Source organism: Manduca sexta, chromosome 16 (genome assembly GCF_014839805.1).
Source record: "Manduca sexta isolate Smith_Timp_Sample1 chromosome 16, JHU_Msex_v1.0, whole genome shotgun sequence".
Taxonomy (NCBI): domain Eukaryota; kingdom Metazoa; phylum Arthropoda; class Insecta; order Lepidoptera; family Sphingidae; genus Manduca; species Manduca sexta.
Window position 1 is genome coordinate 5,742,176 of NC_051130.1, and position 22,012 is coordinate 5,764,187.

The 22,012-nt window shown below is 32.9% G+C and overlaps 3 protein-coding genes across 3 annotated transcripts; all 3 read right to left on the reverse strand.

The window, feature by feature from the left end:
* Window positions 1-455: 455 nt before the first annotated feature.
* On the reverse strand, window positions 456-9,275 carry LOC115444744 (farnesyl pyrophosphate synthase 2). The gene is made up of 6 exons (XM_030170647.2): window positions 8,914-9,275; window positions 5,478-5,640; window positions 5,169-5,309; window positions 4,163-4,366; window positions 3,273-3,512; window positions 456-2,866 (listed from the first exon to the last, which is right to left on the reverse strand). Exons 1-6 carry the CDS (start codon window positions 8,985-8,987, stop codon window positions 2,531-2,533), a joined length of 1,158 nt encoding a protein of 385 aa, XP_030026507.2. The 5' UTR covers window positions 8,988-9,275; the 3' UTR covers window positions 456-2,530.
* Window positions 9,276-10,753: 1,478 nt separating this feature from the next.
* LOC115444745 (farnesyl pyrophosphate synthase 1) lies at window positions 10,754-13,750 on the reverse strand. Its single transcript, XM_030170648.2, has 6 exons — window positions 13,553-13,750; window positions 13,120-13,273; window positions 12,711-12,851; window positions 12,127-12,333; window positions 11,648-11,881; window positions 10,754-11,301 (listed from the first exon to the last, which is right to left on the reverse strand). The coding sequence occupies exons 1-6, from the start codon at window positions 13,630-13,632 to the stop codon at window positions 10,966-10,968; spliced, it is 1,152 nt and encodes a 383-aa protein (XP_030026508.2). The 5' UTR covers window positions 13,633-13,750; the 3' UTR covers window positions 10,754-10,965.
* Window positions 13,751-15,693: 1,943 nt separating this feature from the next.
* On the reverse strand, window positions 15,694-21,307 carry LOC115444738 (farnesyl pyrophosphate synthase). Its single transcript, XM_030170634.2, has 6 exons — window positions 20,942-21,307; window positions 20,194-20,362; window positions 19,161-19,301; window positions 17,963-18,166; window positions 16,805-17,044; window positions 15,694-16,534 (listed from the first exon to the last, which is right to left on the reverse strand). The coding sequence occupies exons 1-6, from the start codon at window positions 21,133-21,135 to the stop codon at window positions 16,199-16,201; spliced, it is 1,284 nt and encodes a 427-aa protein (XP_030026494.1). The 5' UTR covers window positions 21,136-21,307; the 3' UTR covers window positions 15,694-16,198.
* Window positions 21,308-22,012: the final 705 nt, after the last annotated feature.

Below are 22,012 nucleotides of genomic sequence, written 5' to 3' on the forward strand. Positions count from 1 at the left end.
CATAGTTTTTCAATTTGCCGTGAAATAGCAAAACAAAGGAGCACAAATTTAGTCCTAATGTCCGGTCTTGTAAGTAACTAAACTGTTTAATGTCTTTGGTATCAACATTGGTACTGAGACCAACTGGGTGGATTAAAAATTTGCTGTCCCCTATTTCACTGGCAGGCGTATCAGTTTATGAGTAAGTGCAAAGAAAAATTGCGTCACGCGCTGGCCATTTTTTCGTACGGCGCGAGGAACCCCGGCCTCTGCGTCTCCCAGTACGCCACTCACCGACACTGATCATTTTTTTTAAAGAAAAATCAAACATGGTTCTTAAAAATGCTTGGTTATTTTGTAAACACAAATTAACCCCAACAGATAAACATACGTCATAATGATCTATTCGTTTATGATCTTAACATAACAACGAATCTAACAAAGAGAAATAATGTAAGGATAAAAAAACCAGCAAGTAAAAAAATATCCAAATACCTTTATTGTCCAAAATATACTTGATACATCATTCAGAACCACGAAATGCAATTTTCTCTCAATGGTAAACAAAGGCTCAACGACTGAGCAATTCTAACAACAAAAAATTATAGTAATAAATTGTATTTTTTAATAAGCTAACATCGAAGAATTATAATACTTCTGCGAAAGTCATTCCAGATTTTATTTACGGGATTATCGCATTTTTTGACTTAATTTTAATAAACAAAAGGTTTCGTCAGTACTGCAATGTTTAATCACATATCTGATGCGCTTACGGCCAATTTCAGTGAACGATTTCAATCACAAACTCCGGATTAATAGTAAGAATTAACTAATAAAAAAAGTAATTACGAATTGTTAAACGAACTCATTCTTATTGGTTAATTTTCACTGTCAATCCGAAGATAGCTACTTAGGATGGTTTATTGAAATAGGCTGTAAAGCAGCGCTATATTAGTAAATTTGCAGCGTGGGGAGTACATATTTATGCTTTATTACAAAGTTATAGTTGCCATTCAATATTGTTTATGTAGTTAGTCTGTAGCGATTTATAAATGCCTTTGTACCAAAAAATATGAATGTGAAGTGCATTTTACTTCATTCAATTGCGAAATTGAAATGCTAAATTAATACTTTATAACATTGTATAAGTTATTTATCAATTTGTTGATAAAATAATAAAAAGTAATAAAATAATATTTTATACATCTTACACAAATCTACAAACATCAGTATTAAATAAAAGGTAACTTGTAAATAATGTTTAAGTAGTTCATTAAAAACATTAAAAACTAAAATAATAGCAAACCCGATAGTACAATGTGATATTCACATTTAACACAATGAATTCGTCATATTTTTTTCTGATATACTGAAATGTGTCTCACAAGCTTCTAGTTCTTTCTTTGCTATTATTGCTTTCTTTATTATTAATTTTTCTAACGTGGTCAAGGCTATCTTAGGTTAACCTACATCCTTTATAAATATATTATACACGAAATAATAAATAACTTACAAGCCTTCTAAACAGACCGGCCTTCGTACGGTGATGTCCCGCAAAAAGATACGAAAATTATTATAATATAGTTGGTAGCACGACTTACCAATAAGGTAGAAATATTACTAAAAAGGTGGGAAAATAGAGATTTAGAGATAGAAGTTAATCATAGTAAATACTTGTTTTACATCTCAACACCTGAAATAATAAAATGCTACTTAGTATTTAAAAAATAAGATATTTCGTAAGCGGAGAATGAAACAGAAAGTATAAAAAGTGTTGTACAATTGCAGTTAATATTATAGTAATATGCTTTGAAGTCTGCAGTAATGGAAGACATCTTTAATTATAAAGTCGCTTAAAAATGAAGATCCTCATTGCCAATATAAATATTGGTAATAAATTCATCTTGTAACAAAACAGGAATTTGTGACCTTTACAAATAACTAGTATAAACTTATTACATATCATATGCTATATGGACATTTCTGACGAATGCATATCCCAATATTATAATAAAAAATAATTTATATAATTTAAAACTAATAAGACCAACTTACAACTCAGCGTCGTCTTCTCTTCAACTTTATATTAAATTATCTTCGCATAATTTCGATTCAAATTATTGAACCATATATAAGTGTCGATCGAAAAAATTGACCAATTAGAATACAGTTTCGTCGCAGCACTCACAAGTAACTTATTTTGGTAATCCATTTAACGCCTTTTTCAATAAACGATATTGTTTTTTTATTCATCGCGAAATATGGACCAATCAGGACGTTTCTTTTTTGGATACAGATATTTGATTGGTTATTCTCAGGATCAAATTGAAGATTAAAATTGGGATCGTTTATTGAAAACTGTCGTTACAGATATCGATAAAGATTGTTTTTTTTTTAATTCGAGCGTCAACCGTGATTATGAATATATATAAGATAATAGAAAATTAACATTAAAATACTTTAATATAACAACTAAATTCAACGTATCGCTTTCTGTAGACTAAATAAAGATTTATTGACTGATACATAACAAAACGGAATTTATTATGAACTAAAAAGTTCTTTTATAAATAACATCTAATACTTTGTAAAAGATGGCCGGGGGTATTTCTGAGGGTAACGCATGTATCTCTTCCAATATACTGTTATAAATATCATTCTCTTCTTTCCTGTACACTTCTGGTATTTGCAATTGTTGGTAGAGCTGTTTTATTCGTTCCACTTTTTCCGGTTCTTTGGCGCCATAGTTTTGTATGAAGATAGCTCTTTGTTCGTTATTGCATCGCTGTAACGCGTGTACAGCTAACCAGGAACATTTGCCTTCTTGTATGTCCGTGCCGGCTTTACCGGTCACTGACTCATCGCCGAAACAATCTATGTAGTCATCCTAAAAATGAAACAGTTAAGATGATACGATATTGTATTGTGTGACCAATTTGCGACCGCCATTTTGGTTGGAAAATCCAATTCCACATATATTCAGGGTCAATTAGTCAGTTAAGGAACGATTCCACTAATTTTATTATTGTAAACGCAAAAGTGAGAATATGTTGGTATGTTTAAGTTCACGCATAATTCTCTGAATGGATTAGAAAGAAATTACTAAATAATATAAATCAAATTCAGTGCTAACAGAAGTATTTAAATCGCGGAAAAATACATCATACAATTTATTTTAGTAAATGACATTCCTGTAGGCAAAACCGCGAGCCAAAGATAAGATTCTATGAATTGCCATACTTTGAATTCGAACTACAAAGAACACATTTTAAAGTAAATTTTCAAATAATCACCTGCATTTGAAACAGCTTGCCAATACCAAAGCAAATGTTTTCTATATCCTTGTGATGAGCTTTGTTTCCATTTTTCCTTAGCATCAGCCCTAACGATATCGGCAGTTTGAAAGTGTAGTACGACGTCTTGTACTTTACGATAGAATCGTATCGTTCTATCGTGAACAGACTGTAGTCTTTCATGCTGTTGTGGGCCATCATGAAGTCTAACCGCTGTCCCATTGATGTGTATAATAATGCCTGTAATATGATTTAGGGAATAATTTATTTTATAAAAAATAAATGTTTTTTTGTACGTAAAACATCTATTTTTACAATATTAAAGGCAATTATTTATGTAACTTGACGGACTAATTGGAAACAGATGTCTAAAACAATTATTTACGTGTTATAAAGACAACGTAATTAGTATTTGTGCATGTTTTTAAAAAGACGCATGATTCAAATTCATGTTCATTCAAAGTATCGTAGCAAGGCAAAAGACCCTTGCAGAACCATTCATTAATCGATCTTGACTCCAGTTTATGGACATAATAAAATAAGCTATAAATCACAAACAATGCTGTTGTGCTCGAAAGTAATTTTATACAACAAAAAATATGGCTATTTACTATCGCAGTTCGCTTCTCATTTCTAATACCTTAAACTTTGGATCAATGGCTAAACTTTATTCTGATTGATCCATTTTTGTTGTCGATCCGAACGTAGTGTTAGGATCGGTTTTTGAAATCAGCCGTAACGGCTAATTTCTCCATTGTCAGTAACAGTCGGTTACCGTTACTTTTGCCAAAATTATCATTTGTGTTTTGGTAACTAATTGGTTTTACATTTACGACGTTGGTCTTTTAATTTTACAATTCATTAAGAAACAGGCTGTAAATTAAACTCACCTCATTAAATATCTCTACAATTTCCGGATAATAAATAGTGTTGCCGAAGTGCATTTTCAAAACTTCAAAAATGGAACAGTTTACTAGTATGGCGTCGTTGATGGCGCCGAGACCGACGTCCGGTACCCGGTACCAGCACGGCATGCCGCGGCGCGTCGACGACCCGTCCATTATGTCATCATTCATCGTCATGTATGATTGTAACTGCAAGATAATAGATGAGTTAACAAAAATACTATGCGGAATACAGCACAAAATGTAAAAAAAATCCATTTTAGCTTTCATAGTTGGCAATATAAAATTATAATTCCCGCAACATGCTTCGTATAATGCGCGTAAATGTTTGCATCTTTTAATGTAAACAAACATACATAATTGATGGTGCAGACAACTCGAGACATAATATTATTGTAATGGAAAATCAGTATTTGGTAACAGTCAATGTGATATTTGTTATTGAAATGTTGATTCTAAAATTACTTTTGTAACCTTTTCCAGAAAAAATCTATTATCCCAGACTCCTATCAAGATCATGAGCGTTGCTTAAAATATTGAAATGTCGGGAGTACAGTTTTAGTTACAGACTTTAAAGATAGAGAAGTAATGATTGTATATAATACCCATGATAAAGATATGGATAAAATTGGAGTCGCTAAGAACATTTGTCTTTGTTGGTTATTAGAATAGTGGTATTTATTTAATTGATGATAATTAGAATTATAAGAATTTTAGTACTTATGTAATTATTAAACTGAATTTCGATTTTAAACTTTTGTAAAGTCCTCTTTAATACGAAGCAAAATTAATCAAACAGAATGAATGGGAGTTGAAACTTATTGTATTATGGATAGACAAAAGCAAGTTTTGTGTAATTATTTTAAATATCTTTGCCAAGAAGCTGAATTAATGGACCATGCTGAGAACTCTATGAAAAACTAATAGAGGTCAATTCTGCTCAGCAATGAAATGTTATGGAGTAGTAGATAGAGTGCAGTGGTTCTCTTACCATTTCTAAACACCATCCAGCGATGCGCGCCAGTCTCATCGTCTCGTCTGTAACATTTTCTGGCTTCTCTAATAGCTCGTGTGCAAGAACTGTTGTGACACCTCTAATTTTCTTGCCCCCTTTTAAGTTGTATTCTAAGACCTAAAAAAATTTTCTTAAATAACTCTTAAACATTTTCTAATACCTTGAACGTAATTAAACTAAAAAAATATAACAAACTTTTTAACTTTCTCTACAGAAATTGATAAAAAATTGCAAATATCATTATGTTAAACCGTGTATTTTGTACTTTATTATGATATTTTTTACCTTCTTAACCCAACTGGCAAGTTCCGGTAACTGAGCAAACTTAGGGTTAGTCACTAACGAGTCGATGATACACGGCCAAGCGTCTTGAAATGTTTCCTTTTCTTTTGCTATTTCCGGTAGAGAAACATTCGCCATACTTCTTGATGGTATTCTTTGGGCTGTCCTACAAATATAAAAGACCGTTCTTAACATTGTTTCCCTGCCGTTTGAGCTGAGCTGTGGTTAGAGAAAGAAATAAATACCGCCGAGAATTCAAAAGATTTTTTATTCATACTTTACATATTTATAATGTAACAAATATGAAATCTGAAAAGAAATCTGTATGGAATTTAAAGAGTTTAAATAACAATAGAATTCATAACATGTATAATGCGTACAGGAAACTAGGAATACGTAAATGATAAATAATGACGTGAACCGTATCAAGATTGAAACACGATACTAGTGTACCAGATTCAAATAAAAAAAGAACAACAATACTAAATGAATAAATGCTTTTACTACGCAGATAACTGCAAAGTTCCTGTACTTTGCATTCAAAACAGGGTGACTAATACCTACAATGTCTACCAAATATCTATAAGAATAATCGATAGTTATATTACTATTGTGCGCCTACAATTGTATGTATTTAAAGAATTGGACTTACACTAACCTTTTGGGGAAGACAGTATGGTATTAAATAGTGAGAGTACATAAGTTTTTTGTGACAAATAGCTTTCTATATTTTCGGCAATGGTAGAGAATCCTTACTTATATAAACATGACAACGTAAAAGAGGTCATCATCTAGACTTGATATATTTCTAAGAAGTGGGTACAGCGCAATAAATTGTCGGCGCAGGAATCGAGGTATAGTTGGGGGACCAGAACCTACATTATCGCCTCGTCTGCACCCGTTACAATTCTCAAAAATTATAGATAAGGATAATCAATAGCTTTTATATTCCAAGGTTGGTTGCAGGATCTGCGTCTTACGTAACGGAGACGCAATTTAGAGTTTATTATTATCTTTCATTCACTAAAAATGACATTGCGGTGTTGATGGTAATCTGCAAGGTTGTCTGTATGCAAAAACTTTCAATAGTCGTCTTTGAGACACCTCATTATCTATGGGGAACGAGATATCCTAATCGACAATCCACAGCTCGAAAAAAATGGCAAAGCGTGAGTCGGAGTTGCGCACTGGGGATCCTGTACCCCTAACACTCTGCCTTTATTATTATTCTTCAAAATATCTGTCAAAATAATAGCATGACATATAACAATGTAATGACAATGCATTGACATTATGAAAAATCTGCCTTAAGTTAATAAGCGGAAATTAAATTTATACATTCTTTATAAATTTATACTTTTATGAAGTACCTATAATACAAAACAATACTTTAAAATCTTGTATTATTTTAAACAGTAAACAGATTGTTAATTTTATTTTGCAATTAATAACTTGCATAATTATGTAATCAGTAATTTATTCCCCAAATTTTCTAAAAGCATGTTTTGGGTTCAGTCCTACTCAAAAGTTAAATATTCACTGGATGCACTTCTGCCTCTATCATTGTGTGTGCGAAGTATGTATATTTAATTTTCATGCCTGTTTTGGTGGGGTAGTTGTATTGTGTGCAGTACTACAACACTCTGAAGTCCTAGGTTCAAATTTCTGGGTGGACAGTGATATTGGGTTTTTCTACACACTATCAGCCCAAAATTTGTATTTCGTGCCCAAACTGGCATTACACTCACCGTCTGTCACATCATTGGATGGAACACAGGCCAACAGTTAGTTAGTTTCAATATGTTGTTAGTGGTAAATGCTGTGTTCACCTATTAGTAGCACACATATTAGATGTTTTACATTACAAATAAATAAATATACAGTAAGTACGCTGGTTGCACTTCTGTCAACGCTTTTGGGGATACAGGCATGATGTTATTTGGCTTTGTTTTTTTATTAATGTTTATAAAATTATTATCTGTTATGCATAGCTAGTATATGGAAAGCGCTACATGGATGTATCGCCCTATAAACAAAAGAATCTACATATGTTCCACCATCAGCAAACATGACCATTGAAGTCAATTAGATGGTACATGATAGCGCCATAGTACCTATGCCCCATTATTGGTCTAACATTGATCAATTATCGACATAGTTTAATTAAATATTGTTTCTAATATTGTCCTTTTTTAAATTAAATTTATTATTTAATTTTGTTATTTTTTTTTGCATCTTCAGCTGTGGACTTTGTAATTTATCTCATACTAATATAAGGATAAGATATATCAAGGGTGGCTTTAGACTAGCCTCAATCTTTAGTCAAATAACGAGTTGCATGCACTATGTGACAGCAAATCAAACTGTATAATAAAGTAAATCTTGTAACTATATTGTTAACTCAATATTACAGAGCAAAATATGTGTAGTTATAATTTACAATTTGTAATTTTGTAAATTAATTATTGAATATGATATTACGAGATACATTATACGGCTGTTTATGAATGTTAAATTGATTAGCATACAATGTGTATTGTTTGATAAAAATATATGCGGACTGAATATATCTATGCTATATCCATATAGACAGTGAATGGTGCACACTGTAATATACTAATATACAAGTGTAAACTAATTTTCAATTGCAAGTTAATACCGCCTTACATGGTGTCCATTATAATTTCATTTGGTGGAGAAAATGTGCTACCTAAACACTGCAGACTTTCTATTAAATATTTATGTTTAAGTTATGAGAATGGGTTTTATTTTAGAGAAAGTTGTGAGGTAAACTGTAAGACAATTTTTTGTATTATATAAATTAAGGAGAATGATTATTATAAATTTTAAATATAGAATTAATATGAAAATGCACTTTGCACCACTCAAAATGGCTTAAGGGCATACTACAATGATCTATTGAATACACTGAGAACTAGTTTTTTTTGCTATTTGATTTCCATTTTGGCCATAATAAATGTATTGTATAAAATTTTTCAATATTTCTTAATTATTATCTTGGTACCATTTATTTGATGATTTAAAGTCAATTTTTTTTAAATAGTTTTGTATCTATTTTTTATTTTGAGCCATATATACATTGCTAAATTAGAGTCAAATGTCCTTTCTTTGAGTAACTAAACAGGATTCATCTACATTTAAAATCTCTTGTGGACCATGCTTATAAGCTATACTTGTACTAACACAGTATACTTTGAAGAGAAGAACCTAAAACTCAAGACAAATTTTCTAAGTAATTTCTTTCTTCTGAACTAATAGTGTTTTTTTATTTAATTTTCTTGGATATATAAAACAGATTTTAGCTTATAATAAAAAATAACTAGATAAATATAGTGTATTGAGAGTAACATAAAAAATATGCGGCCAAATTCCCGTAAAGATAAAAACATTACTAGTACTTATTTGAAATATATATTACCTTGTTAGTGCTTCATAGTTTCCATAAATTTTCCTGGTCTTGCCAACGAACCGAAGAATCTTATTCGAATTCATGTCTAATAAGTTACGCGCCCAAACTTTCTCTGACCGAATTCCTCACTATACTCCTCAAGATATTTGACTTTGAACCACTTTTATATCATGTCTAATTGATCTTGAACGTTATGTCAGTCATTAACAATGATTTTATCGAGCGACGTGCCCCAATGATAAGTTTGACAAATTGAAGTTAATAACTGTTGCCTCTGTCAGCAAAAGAACATTTAATAGAAATTACAAGTCTACAAATAAAGTACAAAATCAGATTAGAAATTGATTAAAAAACACTGACAGTTGACATTTGACAAATGACAGCTAAAGTTGATACTTTTTAATTCGTTGCACAGGGAACCGGCGAAGGTCAGAGACTATGCTGCCATGTGATACGTAAACGCTACACTTGAATTCTACACGTGATGTTATAGATCGATTTGTATATAAATCGATTTTCTGCTTTTCAAACATGACATTGGTAGTATTGTTGTAAAAACTATACAGCCAATCACAACAAATTGGAATTGGAATAAATCGTGTAATAAAATAAATCGTAGCTTCAAATGCTATATTGTGGGTAGCACTTGAGTTGGTTTTTTGACACGTATACCTCGGGACGGAATGAAATGGTCGATCGTAGTAAAAACTAATCAAATCGTGTAAATGCAGCAAACATTGAAAAGTTGTTAGGAGTTAAATATTGAGCATTGTAATATAATACTAATCATATTTGGATACAATATTTTATATTGTATTATGATCCCAACTGAATAGTGATTTCGAAAGCAATTGATGGATTCAATTAGAAAAAGGTATACAAAATCTCTCTACCTTTATTGTTCCTAATACTAACTACAGTATCTTTTGGTGTACAACAACGTTACTAAATAAATAAGGTAACGATAGTATATTACTTATGTCAGGATTAGCTACATAATAATCAAGTAAATAATTTTAAAGATATATTTAAAACCATGAATTATTATTTTTACTTCACAAAAATCTTTACTCGCGTTCCTCACTTGTGGCTACCATTACGAGTATAACAGACAAGTTAAACGTTTACCAAAATAAATATGTTGATCTAACACACAATCGATTCATATAGAATCGATTTATTTGAATACCAAACCATAATTTCCACAACCATAAACTATTAGTTCTTTGGCTAATGACTTATTTGTTTATTATATAATTTTAGAATACTTAGCAAAAAAACTTTAAAATTAATATGAAATTATTAAGTCCTAAGTACAGAAAAAAAATTACTTAACCTTGGCAGTTGCGCAATCCGTACTTTGCCAAAAAGAAAAAAAAACAGAAAGTTCCGTTTTGGCGGTAAGTTATTTATAAAAGATGGAGACTGATAGGAAGAAACTGGGGAGAAATTTATAAATTCATCGCATAATTAATAGTATAAAATATTGCACATGCTGAAAGTCAACGACCTGATTACATAGTATTTAGATCTGTATGTAAGTCATTTTTAATTTTATAAAAAAAACATTGCTTCGTTTATATGATTATTACAAACAAAAGAATAGGATTCAGGGACCAAGAGTTTTCTTTGATAAAGAGAATTATTAAAATGGTTGACAGGTATATTTTACCGAATTAAAATTTAAGTACAAATATTTGGCGCTTTTATTCGAGTTAATAATAATACTTGGTTTGGAGCAAGGTTTGGAGATAGATCCATAATATAACATTTTTACACATGTTAAAGTTGTTAATATTATGAATGAAACTACAATATTGGGATTTATTATAACATATAAATATAGGTATCTACTATCGCAGTTTATTTCTTAAAAGGTCAAAACTGTAACGCATATATAAAAATAGCGTGAAATAACTTGTACTTAGTACCAACATATATACAAGTAATTGATAATATGACCAAAGCTTTCCGGAATTTAATCAATTATTTACTACACTTACTTAATACATAATTACAAAGATATTGGTACATACATATATACCTACTACATACTCTAATTTATTGTTTACGCTTATAAGTTGTGTTAAGAATATAGCGGTATAGTTTTTGAGATGCTGGGTCTGGGATTTTCGTAGTAAGTTCCAAAATGTCTTTATACAAAGAGTTTTCTCGCTCCTGGTATATTTCTGGCAGGCGTAATTGAACATAAAGTTGTTTGATACGTTCAACGTGAGCCGGCTCTTTGCTTCCATAGCAAGATTTAAAGACAATGCACTGAGCTTCGTTACATCGCAACAACGCGTTTACTGCCAGCCAAGTGCATTTACCTTCTTGGATGTCTGTCCCCGCTTTACCCGTAACAGATTCATCGCCAAAGCAGTCTATATAATCGTCCTGAAAAAAAAATCGTTCACGCTAGCAATCTTGAAAGGTCGGCATAAGTGCAACTAGAGCACCAATGATTTGCGAGGTATATTTACGGCCTTACGTTCCATATTGTAAATTGCCGATTTTTTTATTCCCCATAGATTATAATCCCGCGAGTGCCCTTTTCGCGATTTAGAAAAAACTCGAATTTTGAATAAGTTGAACATTAAATACGTATATTTATGTTTTTAGTTATTACGTAGGTCCGAAATGTACTTGGGCAAATACTTGCATTTTCAATGAGATACATTGCGGGAATAATTTATGAAGGCGCCATTTCATCGGAATATTTTGTCTTGAGGCATATACTCACTTGTATTTGAAAGAGTTTTCCAATCTCTAAACATATATTATGTGCTTGCTTAAACATTTCTTTCTCTACACTCTCCACAAGGAGGAGGCCGAGTGATACGGGCAAATAATACGTGTAGTATGATGCCTTATGTTTTATCATTGTGTAGTAACGGTCAAGTGTGAATAAGTTGTACTGCTTGCGTTGGGCTGTAATATAGTCTAAATGCTGGCCAAGAGCGGTGAACCACAATGTCTGAAAAGTTAAAATACATACATACATGACCAATATTCGCCGTAAAAACTAGTACTTGTAAATAAATACTTTGTTTATGTTTATGGGATGCAGGCGGCCTATTTTTCGTTATACAGTTTTTTAAACACACCGCAGAATAAATAGGTCAGGTCAGGTCTGTGTTATTCATACAAAAAGCCAACTATTTTTCAAATGAGTTACCTTCAAAATATTTTTAAACTTGTTGGAAATATTTTCATACTAACTTCATTGAATAACTGGAACATGTTAACATAATTAGGTGACATCATGAAATTGTCTTTTAACACTTGAAATAAAGTGCTGTAGACTATAATAGAGTCGTTAATGGCACATGCAAGGCCGACATCAGGCTTGCAGTACCAACATGGCATCCCTCGACGTGTAGTGGACCCGTCCATTATGTCGTCCAAAATTACGCAATACGCCTGAAACTGAAAGATAATATAAATTAACTACTTTAATCCTCCAAGCTCTATGTAGAGCTCTTAACTAAAGTGTGTAATTAGAAATTATAATTTGTTTAAAAGTCGATAAAAATCTTCGAATGATGATTAATTTATAGACATATTAATAAGTAATATAGTATAGAGGTAATATGGCATAAAGTAGAAAAGTACTATTTTGTCTAGCATCTATATTACAATGGGACTAGTTGCCCAAAGTATGAGTGAAATGAGTTATACAATAATAAAATAATAATAATGAAGTCCAGACTTCGTACCGTGATTGTCCATACAAAGAAACAACATAATAATAGCTAAGGTGTATCCACAAGTTGACTCTCAGGCAGTGATCATTTAATAATTACCATTTCTACGCACCAGCCAAGAGTTCGGGCTAATCTTAACGATTCGTCAGTTATTTTGTTCTCTTTTTCTATCATTTTATAAGATATCACCGTTGTTAATCCTCTAGCATTTTTTCCTCCAACCAAATTGTACTGCAACATCTATTGAAGACAAAAACAAATTTTCATAATATACAAATATGATTCGCCCACGGCTCTGGCTGCGTGTTTTTTTTCCAGGATACATATTTTCCCAGGATAAAAAGCTTATAGCACCCAGAAGTAATGTAGCTTCCTATTAGTGAAAGAATTTTTAAAGTAGGTTCAGTAGTTCCAGAGATTAGCTTCTACAAACTAACTTTTCCCCTTTATAAAATTAGTTTAGATTAGTAACATGTTTTCATATGTCATTTATTCCTCAAATGTTTACCTTTTGTATCCAGTTTCCCACTTCTGGCATTTCAAGAAACTTCGGATTCTCTTTCAGTGAATTTATAATTTTGGGTAATTCTTGGCAAAATGCTTTTTTTTCTGTCTCCATTTCGATGTTCAGTATGTTAGTTGATGAAGTGTTGTAGATTGACCTGAATAAATTTATTATAAAATCATTCGACACACATCACAGACACAAAGAACTAGAACCGATATTGGAGGAATAATTATAATTTTACTATGGTATTCATATAATATTTAACATAGGTACTTAAGTACTTATTAATGTTCACTCAGAAATATTGATACACAAAACATATTTTTTGCATAGATTAAGGATTATCTGAATACATTTAAATGTTTTTTCTCCATTTTGAAAGTTTGCATTTCGTACGTTAGTTCAAAATACTCTTAGATTCATAATTCGTTACCTGTAAAGTATTTGATTCCTTTGTAAAATTACATGAATGTGTGTGAAGTTTTTTAAATAAATTCGTCCACAAATAGCCATTATTTTCTAATTACTATTTCCTGTTGCGTACACTTGGAAGTACGTAATTGAAATGAACGTTAGAGACTTGTTACTTATGCGCGCGTAAATCGTTAGCATATTATCTGATGCATATTGTTATTTTCTTTGTGATTCAAAAATCAATATTTCATATTTAGAAATATTATTTAAATAACAATTGGCCTTAATTCATAACAATCTTGAACAAAAAGTTTCAAAGATAACCTTACTTGTAGCTTGTCAATGGTCGGGGTTTACTCGCTACCACATAAACCTTGGAGAAAGGCACAGAGTGAGTAATGTACACAAGAAATGTAGGTGTGTAATCGATTGAGCGGAAAGTTATTTACTGGTTATTCAATCTGCTGCGTATTATGAGAAGTAATAGCTAAGCTATTATTATGATAAGCGTGGTATAGATGATAGACATTTTGGGGAAGACGTTTGAGAGGATATAAATCATTGTGTAAAAAATGCAATATAATAATTTTTTCTTGTAATAATCGCATCGTAAAGATCGCTTGAAACCTTCAACAGTTCACCCAGGTTTGCATTTTTGTATACAGGCATAATTAAAAATGATTTTAATAATGTTTTACATTGTCTCAAACACCTTCTCCAAAATGTCTATCAGCTTTTAGACTAGTAGAGCAACGCATTGCCTATGTCAGTAATTCGAACGCTCGGGTAGCTGCATGTAAGTACTTAATATCTAAAAACTATTATTGACTTGGCAACAACGGTACTTGGTTAATAAAATTATAGGTTAAATTTGTATGCTTTCATAATTCATACCAAATAAGATCAAATAAAAAAATAATAATTTTGGATTACCAGAGCAAGTCTGAATTGGCATTTGGCATATAGGGTACTATTACCTTGGAGGGATGCAAAATTTTATATTTTCACCAAGCCTTAAGCTGATTGGCGATAGCCTAGTTGGGTGTGGAACGGTCTGCCAAGACGAATGTCCGCAGGTTCAAATCCCAAGGGCACACACCTCTGACTTTTCTAAAAAATCACGTGTGTATTCTTTGTGAATTTATCGTTCGCTTTAACGGTGAAGGAAAACATCGTGAGGAAACCTGCACATCCGAGAAGTTCTCTATAGGAATTTCGAAGGTGTGTGAAGTCTACCAATCCGCACTAGGCCAGCGTGGTGGACTAAGGCCTAATCCCTCTCAGTAGTAGAGGAGGCCCGTGCTCAGCAGTGGGCAAGTATATAATACAGGGCTGATATTATTATTATTATATTTATTATTATGCTGATTTATTATTATGGGCTAATTTTATCTTTTTATCTAAAAAAATTCCAAAGAGAAACTAATATGCCAGAATTGGCCTCGTAAGCGCTCAAGATTTGAGGAAAAAATATTTCCATACTTATACTTTTTAATTAATCATCGTATTTGGTTATTGAAAGTCTAAAAATGATTGCATTAATTTGCTTGTAAGATTATATTGTTACTAAACATCGAGCATCGGCCTCCACTTATGTTAGTTTCATGAAAGCTTGGCGACAGCACATTAGATATTTCTCGACCCTTTTTCTTACCGATAAATATTTTGTCTAATAACTGTTGTACTAAGATGGCTTATATTTATTGCTTTAAGTATAGTTTTCCCTTCTCAAAAATAAAATATTTATCCAAATACTATAAAATCGTAGAGGAAGAGAAATAAGTAATAGAACGTAAATCAATAATTTCATAATTGTTGTCTGCTCAAATGTTCGTTGGCGTATCAAACGATAATTGGCTTAAAAATCTAATTACTGAAAAATATAAAGCTTTTGTGTTATGTAAATTTTATGTCGGGCATTTGTCCCGTCTACACCATTCCCAAAGTCTCTGTCCGGTACAAAAAAAAAGGTTCACCGGAACCAGCAAAATTTTTGAAGGGGTCTATGAAAAACAAAAGTTTGGAAATCTCTGGGATACATGCTTCGCGCGTGTTTTGTTTTACGGGGAGGTGTATCGGGAAAGGTATGAGATAGGCTGTAATAGAGCGAACTCCACCCAGACGACGTTGAGGGTATATCTAATAAGGAATAAAACTAAGTTTGTATGTTATATTCGTTTAATATCATTTAGAAAACTTATTTCAAAATATATAAATGCTTAAATTAACACTACCATACATAATTATGGATACACTGAAATCTCAATTGGCTCGTATATTTTAAACTAATATTTCAGACAAAAAGGTGTCACAACAGTGTATTTTTTTGCTAGATATGGTTTTAGTTTAATGTACATGATATACGCAATATTAACCTATATTATACGAGTTATTTTTTTTTTAATATAATTTATCTGGATATCGGGCATGTTATGTTTTTTCTATAAATTACTCGTATCGTTAATGCTAATATTTCGAGAATTTTAACTTAATAAACCCCTTTCGTTCTAGTTCTATATCATATAAGTTCGATTATTGAGATCGTTAACTATGTTAAGATATTTAAATGTTTTTAATACATTTTTTTCTGTTCTTTTTTTCACAATTATAGTAACATTAAACACAACTTTTATTTACAAAGAGTCTTATCCCTAACGTCTACTATTTAAATGCTTCGCCTGAAAATGTTATCTAAAATTTTGAAGAACAAGTCGTGGGGCAGTCCGCGTGTTACTTGCTGGATCTGTGTCCTGAGGAGGTCGTAAGTGGCTTCTTCGAAAACGGAATATGTGTGTGGTAACTGTAGTTCTTCATATAAGTCTTTGATCCTTGCGACCGCTTCTGGGTTGTTTACTCCATAATTATCTTCCATGGTCCGCCTTTGTGTGGGAGTGGCTCTCTGTAGAGCAACAACTGCCAGCCATGTGCACTTCCCGTCTTGAATATCGGTTCCTGGCTTGCCCGTCACTGCCGGATCTCCGAAGCAATCCAGGAAATCATTCTGTAATAAACATCATTTACTTAAAAATATACAAAGGTGAGAAGACGTTACAATTCCCTACTACAAATAAGCTTTCAATTGATATAACTTAAGAAATAAATGTAATTGTACTAGAATTGCGCGCTATAGGGGCCATTTGCGATGCGGCGGTATACTTTCGATAATCTTGATTTCTAGAAGGTATCACAACTCGCAAAACAGGTTCGTAATTGTGTGTGGGTGTGTGATACATTTACTAAGACGGTATTCTAGATAAATTGTTATACTAACCTGTATTTGGAAGAACTCTCCCATTTCTAGGAGGATGTTTTTAGCTTGTCTGTGCATCTCGGGATCATCGATACCGCTCATGAGCATCGCCAAGCTGATCGGCATTTGGAAAGTGTAGTACGAGGTCTTGTACTTGGTGACAGCTTCGTATTTATCCATTGTGAATAATGAGAGGTCGGGTTTGTCGGTCTTGAACATAAGCTTCTGTACGTAGTGACCCATGGAGGACTTCATTAGCATCTGAGAAGAACCCAAATAACCCATTTAAATTTTATGGTTTAACTAACACGACGTTACGTTTTACTGGTGGTAGGTCTCTCATATGTGAGAGTTCGTCTGGGTGGGTCTATTTCTGCCGCCAAGCAGCAGTATGTAGTCACTTTGTGTTCCGGTTTGAAGGACATTGTAGCCAGTGTAACTACTGGACATGATAAGACTGTGTTTCTACTGTTTATGGGCGGGCGTATCGCTTACCATCAAGTGAACGGAAAGCTCGTGTCGTCGTCCAAAGCAATAAAAAAAATACAATAAAAAGATGATTTTGAACTTGATACTTTATACAATATTATTATTATAATTATAGTTAAAGCTACCGTGGTTATGAAAAAACATTTATTTTACATAAAATGGAAATTATTATTTACAGCGCGGTAAAGTGCTATTAGCTTTTGTTAAATATTTTATTAATTCTGGCAATCAAATATGTTCAGTTTAAAAATTATAAACAATTTATCAAGTTACGGTGAAATCAGTATGTATGTTTGCGGAAACTATGCCTATAATTACACATAGCGATTAAATTGCTTGTTGAGAAATGTGATAATGTTTGCAGTAATTGTGTATATGGATTCAAGTTATTATAATATTTACTTTTATAACAGGTATTAGATATACCTCGTAAATCATAGAATATTATTTGTTAAGTAATGCTAAGCGTAAATAATATTATTGATAATTACTGTACAAACATATTTCGTAGTAGTATATACTATATAGTATGATTGTTGATTTGCAGTTTCTTCTAAAATGTTGATATAAATCGAAAAGCTTTCTCTACTTATTCTACATGGTATGTAATACCATACGGCGACTGGCGAGCGCCATGTTTGTGTGATAATACGGTCAATGAACTGTAATGTATAAACGTGTACGACATACCTCATTGAAAGTTTCGAGCACGTTCTTGTAGTAAGGTTTGACATTGAAGTGGCGTTTTAGTATGGTGTACATGGCCGATTGGATCAGAGCAGCGTCGTTGATGCCGTCTAAGCCGACATCAGGGCGTCGGTGCCAGCACGGAGCGCCTCGACGCATCTCCGAGCCTTCCATCATATCGTTCAGCAAGAGTTGGTGGGTGTGGAACTAAATAACAACAAAATGAGCTATTTTTAGCCTCGTTTATCCTGCTATACAATATTGGATGTAAACAGGGCATATTACAGATTTTGTATGTGACTAACAAACGAATATCATAATGTAATTAAGATTGCACCAGGAACTGACATCTGTCGTCGCTTGTAGTCGTAGATAAAACGATACGAAAATAGCACTGCATATATGGCTCATTACTAATTGTATTGTATTTAAAAGGATGTTATAAACACACGCACTTACTTAATATTTATTCGATATCTCCGCTTAGCAACATTACATTCGGGCCTCAATTAGTGAACCAACGGATTGTGTGTAAAGATAACGTTGGATACCTCAACAATATACGGAGTTTCAGAGCTCTCTTATGTATTCGTATGTACTCATTTAAAGAAATAATCAAAGACCTGGTGCTCAAGTTCATAAAAACAGGCTGACGAGAAATCACTTACGACGGTATAAAGATGTAAACTGGAGTCGCTTTTTGATCAACAGTAGGAAATATCAGAAAAATTATAAATAGCAATACCAGCCGTAATTTAAAAACATAGGTATTTAAAAGATAAGTGCCCCACGTACAATTTGATTGTATAGAGCAGTAGATTAAAAAGCCATTCCAGGAATACCACAAAAAGTAAGTATCGCATATGATCATTTAATATTTGGATTAGGTATAATATTTACAACGCACTATTAGATACCAGTGGGACCGAGTGTAAACAGGTTTTTATCGTTTGGATTGAAACGCTCAAAAATCTACAAGGACATCGCTGGTCGCTTCTAATAATAAATTGACAAACACACATTTGAAAATTTACGTATCATATAATATTATATAGGTTTTACATCTTGGTTTACTGGCGCTACTTCTATGTTATTTATTTTGCAGTGATTATAAATAGGTATACAAAGTTTCTTTTGCTTCTGATGCCGCTCTATGATACACTTAATGAAGTAATTATTTCAAGATAATTTTTACACTTACCATTTCAACGCACCATCCCATAATATTCGCCAGGTGAACATTATCGGGTGTTAAGTTCTCTTGTTTTTCCAGCATTTTGTATGCCAATACAGTTGCTAGACCTCGATTCTTTTTTCCATTCGGCACGTTGTATTGCAATAGCTGCAACAATTATTTTACTTGGATTATAAAAACCATAATATTTTTAGTTTACTCACATGTTGATGTACAGAGTCAAACTCAAAACAGTGGCTATGTAGATGTCACTAATGATATCATCGATGTAAGGCATATAACTAACAAAACATAATATATCGAGTAGGTAGCATTTTAATAGATAGCTGGCTGCCTGTTTCACAATGTTCAAGTAAAATATTCATTAATTAGTACTTGTAGGTAACTAAGTATATATTTCATGTTGGCATTGTGAATTTTATCATGTCATCTATTATTATCATTATACCAAATACCATTTACTCAGATGTGAAACAGGCGTACCGGGCCTCGTGTCTGTAGTCAGCCTCGAAATAATGCGGCGTAGTTAAGTTCATACTTAAAATTCACATATTTAATTTACCACGTCGTTATGAATTCAAAACCATGTCTGTAAGCGTGGTTGAAAATAGATGACTGCTTGATGTTTTATGTAATAAGTTTGATTCTTAAAGTGATACAAGATAAAAATAACTCGACAAGACTCCTGGACTTTGGTCATTGAACTTTAAACACTGGTAAATTATACAGATTAAAGTTGATTGACTTAATGATTAAATCTACCAATATAGGTATTCAATTCCCTTTTGACAACCCAAAAATAAATGGACTAACTAACATAAATGGCTAAACAAAAATGCAAGTTATTAAATTTCACTACTTCGTGTGATGATACATAATTTATGACAACTTATTTACCTCTTGCATGTCTTCTGTTTGTATTTTGTTTTCGTACACATAGCAAAGATTTGTCCTAATTACTAATTACCAGTACGTAAAATATTTTTAACGAGTTAAAAAACACACATCACTTACGACTGACAATAGCAACCCAACGTACCTTAGCCAACCACTTGCTGGCTTCCGGCACATCGATGTGCTTGCCAGTCTCAGTGAGGTCCCTCACGATGTCCGGGAAAACAGCCATGAACTCCCGGGACTGGTCTTTTGTGACCGCCAGTCCCCGGGTAGCCATCGGCATTTCCTGAGGAGTCAGTGTCGACAGGAATCTAGAGGTAAAACAAATTTTGTTTGGCAACTTTTCTTCGGCTGATATAAAAGAAATGTTGCTATATTTATACAATACTACAATGTTTCATGTTTTTTCGTATAAATTAGGTAGTCAATGTGAAAGTGCATTCTACTTGGTGGATAAGTGCCTACGCAGATGCATTAAAATTCTCTTTTTAATATTTGAACGAAAAAACAGTCAGTGTGAAATTATGTGCATTACAATATATACTTTATAGGTAGATCTGCTTATTATTGGTAACAGAGATAGTCGTAATCTTGTCCCTTTCTTCAGTAACGGTTAATGCATAAGACGTGGTAGTAATCAAGTTTGTATCAAAGAAGGCACAAGCTGCGACATCGCGGCCATTTTATGTTTATTTTAACTATTTAAAATGCAAGTGGTGATGTCGGTTACTATAGCGTTTTAAAAGAATAAAGGAAATTGTTTTAATGCGAAGTTGCATTCTAGTTATAGGTTTGGTTTAGGTGAGAGACGCGAAAGCAGTTGTATGCACACGGCGTTAACTACATGTTACGCAAACTTTCTGTTACTGAGTTCAACGGAGTCCACTGACCTGTGATATTTTTGCAGCTTGAGGAGTCTCTTTGGCCCAGTTTCATCGTTTTGCGGTGACTTGTTTGCCGCCTGGTCCAACCTCGGCACCATGGAATCGGAATTGGTGACACTGGTCGTCTTGCTGATTTGCCTGTGAATCTCTTTCTTGTAGACTTTTAAAAAGTTCTCCAGACTCTTCTTTGTGGCGAACATTTTGAATGTTATCCAATGCTTCTTTTCAAAAGTTTTTGCCGAAATAGATTTTAAAAGAAACTATAATTATTTGTCTCTGTATTATTAATTCAATAAACTGTGAGCGCTTTTTGAATGCTACTGCGTATCGTCTGATCGCCGCGAGTGTGTACGATCAACTGATTCTTTGTTGTGTTTTGCTTTGCCTCCTTACCAATTCTAGTGGCGCGCTGGGGATGTGGAGTAATGTTTACATTTTTTCATCGATATCGATAGCATTTGTTTATACTATCTAGTTATTCTTATTCACAATTCAGCAGTGGTGTTAGTAAACCACTAGGGGAAGGTCTCAGTGCTTATACCTAAAATACGCTATTGTATTTACAATCACAATAATTATAATGTCAATGGGGTATGTTATTCTTTCATCCCTTTCAGCATGTAGAGAACACTCGAATAACAAGGAAAATGTAGAAATTCGTTTTAGTTGGCGACCTGGACGTTTGTATTCATATGTAATTTAAGATTTATTAAAAAAATTCAATCCCTCAAAAAAAGTAATACCTTCGACGATTTCTACGTTAAATACTTACTATATCAGATTTAAGGTGTAATAAAGGAAAAATAAGTTTTAGATTAAAATTTCATTACGGCTCATAATTGTGCTTATCAGCTGGGTACCTATAAGAGATCATTCAATGGGACTTAGTTGTGTTTATTAAATGGACGGAACAAAATATTAGGTAGCAGCTACACATTGTTCTGTCAAAACAAGTTTATCGACGATAATGATGCCATCATTAGTCGATGCGCACGCAGCAAAACAAACCGGCCCGGCGCCCCCCGTCCCGTGCCTCAGCCACGCGGCCGGCGTCACGTAGGCACCCGAGAGTCGACA

Excerpts from the sequence above, each read along its gene's own strand:
- LOC115444744 (XM_030170647.2), bottom strand. The coding sequence starts at position 8,987 with ATGAATTCGAATAAGATTCTTCGGTTCGTTGGCAAGACCAGGAAAATT. Across the intron at positions 3,513-4,162 it reads TTGTAGAGATATTTAATGAG|GCATTATTATACACATCAAT; the intron begins GTGAGTTTAATT and ends ATCATATTACAG. Across the intron at positions 2,867-3,272 it reads GCAAGCTGTTTCAAATGCAG|GATGACTACATAGATTGTTT; the intron begins GTGATTATTTGA and ends TTTCATTTTTAG.
- LOC115444745 (XM_030170648.2), bottom strand. The coding sequence starts at position 13,632 with ATGGCTATTTGTGGACGAATTTATTTAAAAAACTTCACACACATTCAT. Across the intron at positions 13,274-13,552 it reads AGGAATCAAATACTTTACAG|GTCAATCTACAACACTTCAT; the intron begins GTAACGAATTAT and ends AAATTTATTCAG. Across the intron at positions 12,334-12,710 it reads TTGGCTGGTGCGTAGAAATG|TTTCAGGCGTATTGCGTAAT; the intron begins GTAATTATTAAA and ends ATTATCTTTCAG.
- LOC115444738 (XM_030170634.2), bottom strand. The coding sequence starts at position 21,135 with ATGTTCGCCACAAAGAAGAGTCTGGAGAACTTTTTAAAAGTCTACAAG. Across the intron at positions 20,363-20,941 it reads AAGCTGCAAAAATATCACAG|ATTCCTGTCGACACTGACTC; the intron begins GTCAGTGGACTC and ends TTTTACCTCTAG. Across the intron at positions 16,535-16,804 it reads GAGAGTTCTTCCAAATACAG|AATGATTTCCTGGATTGCTT; the intron begins GTTAGTATAACA and ends TGTTTATTACAG.